Raw genomic sequence first — 13319 nt, forward strand, 5'->3', positions numbered from 1 at the left:
GCAGTTTGCAATGGGTGAGCAAAGAGCACATGACAGCCTTAACAAAAAAGCCCTGGAAGATTTGTGTTCAGAGAAAGGGATAAGCTTTAGAACAAAAGCTACAAATCAAGAACTGAGAGATCTGCTCATGGCCAGTGATCAGGAGGCAGGAGCACAGCCCTTACCTGAGGCTACAGAAGTTGCAGAAAAAATTAGAGTGCAAAAAGGCAGCAAATAAACTGCAACTTGAGCATGAACGGAATCTAGCAGATCTTCGATTGGTGGAAAAGCCAAAGATAGCTGAACTGGAAAAAGAAGCTGCTGAAAGGAAGAATAGAGCTCAACAGATGCAGCAGGAGACAGCCAGACTTCAGCTATTGGAAGAGCAGAGAAAGTCACCACCGCCTGGTGCTCCACTTCCCCACTGCCATGAGAAAAACTGGAAGAGGATGTGTCCTATTTACAGTGATACTGAGGCTATAGAGAAGTTTTTGTCTATCTTTGAATGCCTCTGCAATCTGTATCAGATCCCCAATGATCAGCGAATGCCTGTCCTGCTGACCAGACTGATTGGAAAAGCCAGGGAGGTATTTAATGAACTGGAGGAACAAGAAGCCTTGGATTATGAGTGGTTTAAAGACTCTGTGTTAAGGTGGTTCAGGGTTACTGCTGATTCTTACAGGGTTAAGTTTAGAAAGATTAAAATGTCTAATGATTGTTCTTTTGTAGAATGTGCTCATAAGCTGATGGATTTTGTTAAAAAATGGGTTCTGGGAGCAAAGGCGTGTGGGAGTTTTGAAAAACTGCTGGATTTCATAACTTTGGAACAGTTCTTAGACACTGTGCCGGCCCATTGAGAGCAGCTGTGTGTGATAGGGACCCTGAGTCAGTCCTACAGGCTGCAGAGATTGCCGATGCCCCTGCCCAAAACAGGGCTTGAGAAGGGTATAAACCCCAGGGAAAAATTAATCACCATTCTCCCCAGTTCCAGAGGAGGTTACATGCTATCGCTGTGGTGTGCTTGGCAACATGAGACCAGATTGCCCAACCCTGAAAGGCAGCCCCAAACCAGCAATCCCTAATGCCAATGGTAAATGCTAATCCTGCTGTTATAAACTCACAGGCAAGCCACACAAAGCCCAGCACTGATGCCCTGTGTGCAAATGCTGTTTCTATTGTCTCTGAAGAATTTGACCTTAAAACTCATATTAAAACTAAATATGGGAAAAATAATGCAGAGTTTATGAGCAGTGCAGATGTGAATGGAGTAAGGTGTATGGCATGGAGGGACACCGCAGCAGCTATTACTTTGGTTAAAGCAAGTCCTATCAGGAAGGAAATCATCTGCCAGGTGAAAGTGTAACAGTTATAGCCTCATCTGAGTATTTTGTCAGGGTGCCTTTGGCTAAAATCCACCTGAAATGGAAGGGATTTATGATTGGAAATGATATTAAAGCTATGTTCAGTCAAGTTAACATAAACCATGCACAGGAGAGGATTAATCATAAGGTTGTGTCTATGGAGGTTTTCTCCAAAAGTTTGTCTTTGGAGAATAGCTGTTTAGCTGTGAATGAAGTTTCTGAATGTCTATCTAATGTCTCAGAGAAAAATCTGGAATTAGATCAAGACAAGGAAGAGGAGGACAAGATTTTGGAGGAGCCTAGGCAGCCTTGTGACCTGATGGCTTTGTCTAGTCAGCAGTTTGGAGAGGCAAGGATAGTGGGAAATGAGTGTTGTCGCTATACCTTACTTGTTACCTGCGTGAAGAATTGTGACAGTGAAGGAAATGTGCCTGTGTCTGGTCAGGGGTAATAATTTGCCTATGGAGAAAGCTACCCCGGTCTCCAAGCAGTTGTCTGTGAACAGCCCTGTGTTCTGGGACACGGGAAATGAGATCCCAAGCTGTGTGTCTGGTAAAGAAGAATGTGTGTCCAGCTCTTCATCTGTGAAGCAGAAAGAAGATGCCTTTCAGCCTGTGATAGTTGAGGGTAATGCAGTTGTCTCAGAGTTGGTTCTGGATTCAGCTAAAGCCCAGGAAGGGAATGGTCCTAAGTTTGGGTCTGCTAGGGAGAATGGCACTGTAACTAGGTTTCATATACTCTAGGACTGGAAGGGACCTCGAGAGGTCATCGAGTCCAGTCCCCTGCCCTCTTGGCAAGACCAAATACTGTCTAGACCATCCCTGATAGACATTTATCTAACCTACTCTTAAATATCTCCAGAGATGGAGATTCCACAACCTTCCTAGGCAATGTATTCCAGTGTTTAATCACCCTGACAGTTAGGAACTTTTTCCTAATGTCCAATCTAAACCTCCCTTGCTGCAGTTTAAGCCCATTGCTTCTTGTTCTATCCTTAGAGGCTAAGGTGAACAAGTTTTCTCCCTCCTCCTGATGACACCCTTTTAGATACCTGAAACTGCTATCATATCCCCTCTCAGTGTCCTCTTTTCCAAACTAAACAAATGCAATTCTTTCAGCCTTCCTTCATAGGTCATGTTCTCAAGACCTTTAATCATCCTTGTTGCTCTTCTGTGGACCCTCTCCAATTTCTCCACATCTTTCTTGAAATGCGGTGCCCAGAACTGGACACAATACTCCAACTGAGGCCTAACCAGCGCAGAGTAGAGCGGAAGAATGACTTGTTAATGCATCCCAGAATCACACCTGTTAATGCATCCCAGAATCACGTTTGCTTTTTTTGCAACAGCATCACATTGTTGACTCATATTTAGCTTATGGTCCACTATAACCCCTAGATCCCTTTCTGCCATACACCTTCCTAGACAGTCTCTTCCCATTTTGTATGTGTGAAACTGATTTCTCCTTCCTAAGTGGAGCATTTTGCATTTGTCTTTGTTAAATTTCATTCTGTTTACCTCAGACCATTTCTTCAGTTTGCATCCAGTTAGTGTCTTAGCAAAATCCCAGAGATCAGACAATTCTGGTGCTTGTATTTGCCTGTTGCCAATGTGTGGTTGGAAAAGGATGTAGCAACTCTGTCTAATCAGGGTGATATCCTAGCCAGGGCACAAGGAGAGCATAAAGGTGATTTGATGGTGTTGCCTACTGACAGTTTGGAAACTTGTAGCAATAAGAAAAAGATTCCTGAACTTGTGTGTGGCAAGGTAAGGAGAATGCCTCTAACCTTTTGACTATGAAATCTAGCCATTGGCCTGAAAGGGGATTGTGTAGAAATTTGTCTGATGAGCCAGAGGTGATCCTGGATGTAAGTGAGACCCAGAAAGAGTCTGTTGTTGCTCAGGAAAGTGTTCCTTTAGAGCAAGGTGAAGAGAGTAAGGGCAGAATTTCTGTAAGGGATGAATTGTTGCTTAGAAAAGCCGCTAGGGAAAGGAGTCCTCATGGTAAACTGTACGAGCAGCTTGCTTCAACTAAATGGTGTGCAAGTGAGTTAATCAAGGCAGTTTCAGTTCCTAACAGCCAGAAATTTTCTCTTGTAAATGGATCTACTGCCTTTCCTTTTGAAAGATCCAGAGTGAATAGCTTTGAAAAGGTCTCAGATTTTCTCAATCTGTGATTGTTAGGGTAGGGTGTTCAGTTGGTGTCACACACTGGATTGGTTTGGTAGGGTGATCAGTGGTTGTCACTGGACTATTAAGGTAGGGGCTCATTGGGAGTCAAACATTGGATTGTTAGGGCAGGGTGCCGAGTGAATGTCACACACTGGACTGTTAAAGTAGGGTGCTCAGTGGATGTCACACACTGGATTATTTTGGTTGGGGGCTCCATGGTGACCAGAAAGGTGACCAGATAGCAACTGTGAAAAAATGGGACAGAGGAAGGGGGGTAATAGGCGCCTATATAAGAAAAAGTCCCAAAAAACGGGACTGTCCCTTTAAAAACGGGACATCTGGTCACCCTACGTGGGTGTCACACAATCGATTGTTTTGGTATGCTGCTCAGGCGATGTCCCACAGACTGGGTTGTTTTGGTAGGGTGCTCAGAGGGCGTTGCACACTAGATTGTTTTGGTATGGTGGTCAGTGAGTGTGACACACTGGATTGTTTTGTATGTTGCTCAGTAGGTGTCACACACTGGATTGTTTTGGTTTCTTTACCATGAAAGTGCAACTTACAAATGTAGATTTTTTTGGTTCCATAACTGCACTCAAGAACAAAACAATGTAAAACTTGAGAGCCTCCAAGTCCACTCAGTCCAACTTCTTGTTCAGCCAATCGGTAAGACAAATAAATGTGTTTACATTTACAGGAGATACTGCTGACCACTTCTCACTTTACAATATCACCTGAAAGTGAGAACAGGCGTTCGCATGGCACTTTTGTAGCTGGCCTTGCAAGGTATTTACGTGCCAGATATGCTAAACATTCATATGCCCCTTCATGCTTCAGCCGCTATTCCAGAGGACATGCTTCCATGCTGATGACGCTCACTAAAAAAAGAATGCATTAATTAAATTTGTGACTCAACTCCCTGGGGGAGAATTACATGTCCCCTACTCTGTTTTACCCGCATTCTGCCATATATTTTGTGTTATAGCAGTCTCGGATGATGACCCAGCACATATTGTTCATTTTAAGAACACTTTAGCTGCAGATTTGACAAAGCGCAAAGAAGGTACCAATGTGAGATTTCTAAAGATAGCTACAGCACTCGACTGAAGATTTAAGAACCTAAATTGCCTTCCAAAATCTGACAGGGATGAGGTGTGGAACATGCGTTCAGGAGTCTTAAAAGAGCAGCTCTCCGATGCAGAAACTACAGAACCCGAACCTCCAAAAAAGAAAATCAACCTTCTGCTGGTGGCATCTGACTCAGATGATGAAAATGAACACACGTGGGTCTGCACTGCTTCGAGTCATTATTGAGCAGAACCAGTCATCAGCATTGACGCATGTCCTCTTGAATGGTGGATGAATCTTTTGCGCATCTGGCATGTAAATATCTTGAGACACCGGCTATAATTGTGCTATGCAAACGCCTGTTCTCACTTTCAGGTGACATTGTAAATAAGAAGCGGTCAGCAGTATCTCCCGTAAATGTAAATAAATGTATTTTGTCTTACCAACTGGCTGAACAAGAAGTAGGACTGAGAGGACTTGTAGGCTCTAAAGTTTTACACTGTTTTATTTTTGAGTACAGGTGGTTTTTTGTATATAATTCTATATTTGTAAGTTCAACTTTCACAATAAAGAGATTGCACTTGAGTACTTGTATTAGATGAACTGAAATACTATTTCTTTTGTTTCTTTTTTACAGTGCAAATAATTGTAATAAAAAATAAATATAAAGTCAGCACTGTACACTTTGTATTCTGTGATGTAACCAACATCAATATATCTGAAAATGTAGAAAAATTCCACAAATATTTAAATAAATGGTATTCTATTATTAACAACATGATTAATTGCGATTAATTTTTTTAATTGCTTGACAGCCCTAGTTTTATATATTCTCCTGTGAAAACTGCAACTCAATCACTGTAGTGTTGTGTTTAAGACCCTTCTGGAAAGTAACTAGCTTTTAAACAGAAGTGAAGGCAGTGTTGCCAACTCTCATGATTTTGTCATGAGTCTCATGATAATTATTGTTTTCCTTAAAGCTCCAGTTCTTCAAGTCAAGTGGATATGTGATAATTTCAGCCTTCTTTGTTAAAGAAAAATGAAGTTTCTAGCCTCCATGGCTGTGGAAAAAGCTTCAAAATGTGACCCCAGTGCACCCTAAAGGCTCAAAAAACATAAGGCAAATAAAAAATCCCAAATCTATTATTTGTTCATAATCTCATGATTTTAAAGCCAATCTCTTGATTTTTGGTGAGCCTGATTCATGAGTTTTGAACGTTTGGGGTTGGCATTGCAATATTGTGAAAGTGACTTGAAAGTGTCACCGCAAGGTAGGTGCAGTATAAACTCATGGGGCCTTGCCTAGTAGGATGTTTCCAACGGTTAAAAGGTTAACCAAGCTTGGCGAACTACAAAAAAGTGATAGAAAGTCAACTAGATTTTTCTACAGTTGTTTAAATTGTTGTATTCAAGAATAAGAATATACATTAAAACTGTAAAGCTAACCAATGTCCCTTAGGTGACTTAACACACGATTTTGGAACATGTTAGTATTAGAGCAGGGGCAGGCAAACTTTTTGGCCTGAGGGCTGCATCGGGTTTTGGAAACTGTATGGGGGCCGGTTAGGGGAGGCTGTGCCTCCCCAAATAGCCAGAAGTGGCCCAGCCCCTGCTCCTGCCCTCTATCCACTGCCCCCCACTTCTCGCCCCCTGACGGCCCCCCTCCTGCCCCATCCACCCCCCCATTGCCCGATGGCCCCCCCAGAACCCGTGCCCTATCCATCACCCCCCCGACTTCCCCCGAAATCCCCACCCCTGACTGCTCCCTGCTGCCCCATCCAACCCGTCATTCCTTCCTTACTGCCCCCCAGGACCCCTGCCCCCATTCAACCCCCCTGTTCCCTGTCCTCTGACTGCCCTGACTCCTATCCAAACCCCGAACTCCTATGCCCTCTATCCAACCCCCCTGGGCCCTGCTCCCTGCCCACTTAAACTGTGCTGCCTGGAGTACTGGTAGCTGGCGGTGCTACAGCCACGCCGCTCGGCTGGAGCCAGCCACGCCATAGCGCAGCACAGAGCACTGGGTCAGGCTGGGCACTACAGCTGCGCTGCCCGACCACCAGCGCACTGAGGCTGCGGGAGAGGGGGAACAGCAGGGGAGAAGCCAGGGGCCAGGGGCTAGCCTCCCAGGCCAGGAGCTCAGAGGCTGAGCAGGAGGGTCCCATGGGCCGGATGTGGCCTGCGGGCTGTAGTTTGCCCACCTCTATATTAGAGCCTAGTGGATCTAATAGTTATTTAGTTTTCTTTCTTTATATAGGAATTAGATACAGTGCTGCTGTCAGCTGATTTCTAAATTAATCTGCAAAAGAACTAGAGTTTTCAGGTGCCTAAGTAGCCCTTGGCATCGTAGTTAAAGTTCCCCTCCTCCCCCAACACAAAATCTGAAATGGTATCCCTGGCCTGCAGCACCTCACTTCTGTCCCAGCCCTGTGGAGCAGTGGGTGGATGCAGGGACTGGGCCTGGTGAACTCATGATGCCATCTCACTTTCCACGGGTTGGCTTATGGAAGGAGCTGGCTGGGGTGTCTGTTCATCACTGCCCTCAACTGGGTTGAAACAGAGCTGCTCAACTGTATGGCATAGACTAGGTACTGCAGGGGTAGTCAATTATTTTTTGTCCAGGTCCAGATTCCAGAGAAACTAATAAAAAAAATAACAACAGTGATAACAATAAGTAAATAAGATTTTGGGCTCTGTTCAGATGTGGCTTGCAGTCTGCCAATTGGCTACCCCTGCTGCAGTGCAAGCAGCGATAGAAAAGTGCCCCGTGGCAAGCGGAGAACTTTCAGGCATGGTACGATAGGGCTCTCCTGCTGCTGTGGCACACCCTGAGTTCAGGATCAGTGAGTTAACTCAGTCTGTGTAAACAAAGGGCAGGAACTCCTCCCCCAGCTCTGGGAGTCCCAGCAGGGAGACCTGGGGAAAACAGTCCCAAATTGGAGCAGGACAGGCCCTGATCTGTTCACAGGGGATGCTATCACCAGGCCCAGCTGGGAAAGAGGAAGCTACCAGCCGGTCCCACCAGGAAGGGGGCAGGCGGCAGCTATTTCCGGTAGTGGCTGGAATGCCTCCAGGCTCTACCCTGCAGCCTCTTGCCCCAGCTGGGTGCTGAACCTCAGGGCACTGGCACATTAGCCAGTCTAACTGCAGCAACCTAGCAAAAGCCAGATCAGGTGACCTCCAAGCCGGAGAGGGGTCAGGGTATAGCCAAGCTGGGGTTCGGGGTGAGTTCACTGATTGCCTGTCCGTGCTCTGGGCAGGCCACACATTGAGCTGGGATCCCTGGGGATTGGGAGTCACAGCTCCTGCCCCGGCCTGGGCCCTTGCAGCACAATCTATAGCCAAAGGAGCCTGCCTCCAGGCTCTGCACTGGGTGTGGCTCACAGGAGATAGGAGCCCAAGGGGTGGGCCCTCCTGACAGTGGCTGGTCTCCTGAGGTTTCCACCAGCTGGGATCAAAATCTCAGAGGGTTTGAGCCTGAACCTTCGCCCTGCATTGGCCTTAAATCCTTAACTGAACCCCAATCCGAATCCCCCTCCCTTCCCAGGCACCACAGGAATGAATCCCCACAGCTGCCCCAAAGAGCTGTTAGCCCATGGGAGAGTGAAAGAAATCAACTTCCCCTAAGTCCTAGAACAAGTCTGGCAGCACGGGGACTCCTGATCGCCTCTTCCTGCTCTAACCACTAGACCCCACTGGCCCCCCCCCACCCCGGCCAGGATTAGAACCCAGGCATCCTGGCTCCCACGCCCCCTGCTCTAACCACTAGACATCGCTCTCCGTGGACCAGGAATGAAGGCATGCAGGCACCCAGCCCCTGCTGTAATCAGTGAAGAACCATCCTTTCCCAGTCAAGGCAAAGGTAAGGCTGGTGCAAACTCAGCCTCCCCCCACCCCCCAGCAAGTCGGCCACACCCACCTTCTTGATGTTGTACATGCGGATGAGGACGCCCTTCCCCCTGTCATTGAGGATCGTCAGCTTCTCCGCAAACTTGTGCTGGTAGATGGAGGGCAGAGACATCTCCCCAGGTGAGCTCTCACCCTCGCCCCTCACCCAATAACCCGCTGGAGGGAGAAGGCCAGGCCTCCCAACGGCTACGCACCCTACAGGCACCAAGTCACCAAAATGGCACGTCTGCGCAGCGGGGGATGGGGCTGCGTGCCTGCAGCTCCTCCAGCTGGTGCTTCCTCTTCGACGGCAGGGGGAGGCGGGGGGGGGGAGACGACAGCGATCCCACCATCTGATTGGTCCAGGCACTCGAAGCCGACACTTCCCCAAGCGCCGACAGCAGCTTCCCCTTTTGGGCCGTGGCTTCCTGGGCTGGGCTCAAGGGCAGGGCCTCAGTGCTCTGCGGCAACCCCCATCACACGGAGCAACTGTCTGCTCTGCTCTTGCCAAACCCCAGCTGTGTGACATCCCCTGAACATTCGCCGTCAGCCCTTGGCGGAGCAGGGCCTGAGCCAGAGCCAGGGGGGCAGGGCTCGCCCCTCAGTGCCCCCTGCCATTCACACCAGTGCAAAACAAGTGAAAACGCCAACGCCCTGATCCAGGGGAGACGGATTCTGCCTAGAAGTTGGGGGGGGGACATCAGGCCCCACCCCCTTTGTGGCCCCACCCATGTTCTTCCCCAAAGCCCCGTCCCCCAATCAAGCCAGAAGCCAGACCTGGGCTGGCCCAGGGACTCCAGACCCTCCACCTGCCTGAGAGCAGCCCCCAGCCTGTGTCCCCACCCCCTGGGCCCCCTACCCAGGGCAAGTGGAGGGTCCATGGCTCCCCAGAGTTGCTCAGGTTCCCTAGGCTGGGCTCTGCTTCTGGCCTGGCTGGGAGGCAGGGCCTTGGGGGGAAGCGGAAGGGCAGAGGGCCAGACCCCTGGTGAAAAGTGGACGGACCAGGCCTCTTGGTTGTCCCCTTCCCTCCCCCACATTCTGGTGCCACTGCCCTGATCTGGCCATGCATGACACCCATGTGGCCTGGGCCTAGCCCTGGATAATAGCTTGAAGTACAAGGTCACAGAGAACCAGGGCCATGAACGGCTGATACATGACTCGATTAATAATGAACTGAAGGAGGGTTATGTAATTAACGCAAATCAGCATGGGTTTATGGAAAACAGATCCTGTCAAACTAACTTGATAGCTTTTTTGATGAGATTACAAGGTTGGTTGATTAAGGTAATAGTGTTGCTGTAACAGACTCACACTTCTGAAAGACATTTGACTTGATGCTCATGACATTTTGATCAAAAAGTAGAACAATATAAAAGCAACATGGCACAGATTAAATTATGGTAACTAACGGTAAGTAAATTATAACCATGATGAATAATAAAATAATAATAGGAGAAAATAATGAAAAGGACCGGACACTGATAGAGGTCTCTTGGTGACCAGTGCAAACAACCAATATGAGTTTTAATACAACTAAACTAAATGAGTTTTAATGCAACAAAGAATGTCGGCCATACTTACGCAATGGAGGACTCTATCCTGGGAAGCAGGGACTCTGAAAAAAGATGTGGGGTCAAGGTGGATAATCAGGGAACATGAGCTCCCAGTTACATGAGCTCCCAGTGTGTCTCTGTGGCCAAAAGAGCTAATGTAATCATGGGATGCATAAACAGGGGAATCGCATGTAGGAGCAGAGAGTTTGTTGTATCTCTGTATTTGTCTCTGCTGTGATCACTGGTGAAATACCATGCTGAGTGCTGGTGTCCACAATTCAAGAAGGATGTTGATAAATTGGAAGGTTCAGAGAAGAGCCACAAGAAAGATTAAAGGATTGGAAAACCTGCCTTATAATGATAGACTACAGGAGCTCAGTCTATTTACCTTAATAAAAAGAAGGTTAAGGGGTGACTGACTTGATCACAGTCTATATGCATCTACATAGAAAACAAATATTTAACAATGGTCTCGTCAATCTAGCACAGAAAGGTCTGACATGATCTAGTGGCTGGAAGGTGAAACTAGACAAATTCAGAGTGGAAATAAGGTGTAAATTTTTAATGGTGAGCGTAATTAATCATAGTAACAATTTACCAAGAGTCGTGGTAGATTCCTTGTCACTGACAATTTTTAAATCAAGATAGGATGTTTTTCTGCTAATTCTGTTGTAGGTATTTTGTGCTATGCAGGAGGTCAGACAAGGTAGATGATCACAATGTTTCCTTCTAGCCTTAGAATCTAAGAGTTCAAAACCCAAACTCAGATTCAACTGTTGCTCCACAATCTTTCAATGGGCCAAACCACACCCCCAGCTCCAAATACCCCCGGGCCTGAGGTGCTTCATAATCCCTGCAGCATGAACCCAGTTTGACCCATGTCACCTCTTGAGCCACTAGAAGGACGTAAGATGTTTCCTCAGGAGCCAGAACATCGAGGTGTCAGATCCAACCTGGCCTGTGCTGTGCTAAGAGAACCGAGAATCAGCAGGCTGGGTCTAGGCTGGATCAGCATGGACAACCCTGCTTGTGGTGATTCTGTGAGCATCCCTCTGGCCTGTCTGAAGGAGGGCAGATTGGATGATGTGAACAGCCTTGACATCTCTGAGCAACTCCGGGTGCAGGAGTGGAGCTGCTGGGGCGCAGTACAAGGGGTCACTACAGTCACTGCCTCTGTGGGTAATGGCTTCCAAATGGGATGTGTTCACGGTTCTCCCACTAGGAGCTTTTAGAAACCTCTCAGCATGATTTGCAAGGTTGGAGGTTTTTGACACAGGCAGCAGTTTTGCTAAGTGTGGAGACAACGTGCACATGCACGCAGGCCGAGTTCAGCAAGATATTGATTTCTTCGGTGGCAAATTGAAAAATCCCCCCCCAAAATTTTTGATTTTTTTTGCTTTTCTTAAAAAAATAGAGAACTGAAAACATTGAATGAAATATTTTGACATTTTCCATTATTTTTCTCAACCAAACTATTTGTGAAATTTGCCATATAGTTTTGGTTTGTCCCCAAAAATGCATTTTTCGGTGAATTTATTCTTTGAGACAAAATATTTGCCCAGCTCAGTGTGGCCTCTAGACAAGACAACTGATAAAGCACAAGGCATCCTGCTCTTCTACTGGATCCGATCCCATGGCAGCTCCAAGCTATGGACCAGGGCGCCCTGAGGCAGCTGTTTCAATGGCCCATTTTCCCCAAACCCGTGAAAGTTGAGTTCCCCCAGGGGATCACAGACCCAAATGCACCAGCTCTGCCATGTAGCACTAAGAACCGACTCACAAGGAGCTGCTCCACAGGGAAAACAGTGCAATCTTGACAGGTTTCAGAGTGGTAGCTGTGTTAGTCTGCATCAGCAAAAACAACAAGGAGTCCGGTGGCACCTTTGGGACTAAAAGATTTATTTGGGCATAAGATTCTAGCCCACAAAAGCATATGCCCAGATAAATTTGTTAGTCTCTAAGGTGCCACAAGAACTCCTTGTTGTTAGTTCAATCTTGGTAATCAAAGCCTCCCACTCCCTTCTCCCATGCTTCGACCAGCACTGAAATAGTTAACGGTGCTGCCATTCAAAGACCCAGTACTGGCCTTTGGGTGAGACCACAATGAGATAATGGGGCAGTTCACACCTTTCCCAGCTATGGCTTCAGGACAGCTCCTTCTCAATTACCCAAACTCAAGCAGCCTGTGCTGCATCTCTTGAGTCATCTTTTGACAATTTCCTCTACAACCATAACAGCCAGAGACTGGTCGTTTTAAATGACAGCAGAGATTCTAGGGAACAATTGTGACACCTCCCAATGCCCTCTAGCTCCTGCTTTGCCCCCCAGCAGGCGCTCCCGCACTTTGGGAAACCTGGAACCCTTCCAAATGAAGGATGCTAGACAAGGGTCCATCCACCACACTATAGACACAATGAGCCAGGGAACCCAGGGACAAGATGTTTCCAGTCTGTGGGATGGATAGGAGAGCTGCCCGTGAGTCGGCTAAAGAGGGAAACTCTCCCTGGAACAAATGCTTCTGGGGGAACTGACGGGCCTTGTGGAGGGTTATGGCCTCTTGTGCAGATTCTGAGGCCTACCTCACAGCCTCAAGAGCGCCCCCTCTGCTAGGGCAACTGCCTGTGGATGAGGCCTAATCAGGTTAGAGCACCATGCTCTAGCCTGGGATCTTAACCTGCTCCTAATAGACAGCTCCCTTTCATAGTGTGGGCAGCCCCACAGCCACAGAAAGTCATTGCCCTGAGCGTGGGAGTCAGTCTAATTCCTAGTGGCCCTGTTGCAGATCCACAGGGTCGGTGGCCAGCCTGTAACCTGTCCTTTAGGAGTGACCCTGGTAGTTCCACAGGGCCAGGCCTATGGCTTCCACAACTCCAGAACTCAATTCTTGTCTCTCTCCTTGGCTCCCCACAGAGAAACCAGCCAAGCCAGACCCCTGCCCCAGGCTTGTACTGACATTGTCCGCTTCAGGGCACAGTGCCCTCAAGGAGGATTTGAAGCGCCACCAGCAGCCTTTCAAAACAGAGCAGGGTCTTTTAGTGAACTGGAACCCAGCATGGGAAGTCCCTAGGTCAGCAGAGAGAAATAAAGTTAAAGACAGAGTCCATCTGGCCAAGCAAGAGCAATCCACCTGCCAAGTGCTCAGGATGCCAGTTCTGATTCTGGCTCTGTTTCACTCAGTTCAGCCCAGGTAAGAGCAAGCCAGCCTCTTCCAAAAGCCAGCTCTGATTCCCTTCCTCCACCTCTTAGTGGAGATTAGTCCTTTGTCTTCAGGCAGAGCCACCAGCTTCTCACACTGTAGT

The 13319-nt window shown here is 47.7% G+C and overlaps 2 protein-coding genes across 3 annotated transcripts in view; one reads left to right on the top strand and one right to left on the bottom strand.

The window, feature by feature from the left end:
• NCKAP1L (NCK associated protein 1 like) overlaps positions 1-9077 on the bottom strand; it is a 92089-nt gene extending 83012 nt beyond the window's left edge. Inside the window, exon 1 of one of the 2 annotated variants that reach the window (XM_030546195.1) lies at positions 8499-9077. In XM_030546195.1, the coding sequence (XP_030402055.1) occupies positions 8499-8600 (102 nt within the window). In that variant the 5' untranslated portion in view covers positions 8601-9077. The remainder of the gene's footprint in view (positions 1-8498) is intronic. The other variant, XM_030546194.1, reaches the window with a different exon arrangement.
• LOC115642578 overlaps positions 8523-13319 on the top strand; it is a 53631-nt gene continuing 48834 nt past the window's right edge. The window contains exon 1 of the mRNA XM_030546196.1: positions 8523-8608. Within this exon, the coding sequence (XP_030402056.1) occupies positions 8584-8608 (25 nt within the window). The 5' untranslated portion in view covers positions 8523-8583. The remainder of the gene's footprint in view (positions 8609-13319) is intronic.

The sequence above is a fragment of the Gopherus evgoodei genome, unplaced genomic scaffold, assembly GCF_007399415.2.
Source record: "Gopherus evgoodei ecotype Sinaloan lineage unplaced genomic scaffold, rGopEvg1_v1.p scaffold_42_arrow_ctg1, whole genome shotgun sequence".
Classification (NCBI taxonomy): domain Eukaryota; kingdom Metazoa; phylum Chordata; order Testudines; family Testudinidae; genus Gopherus; species Gopherus evgoodei.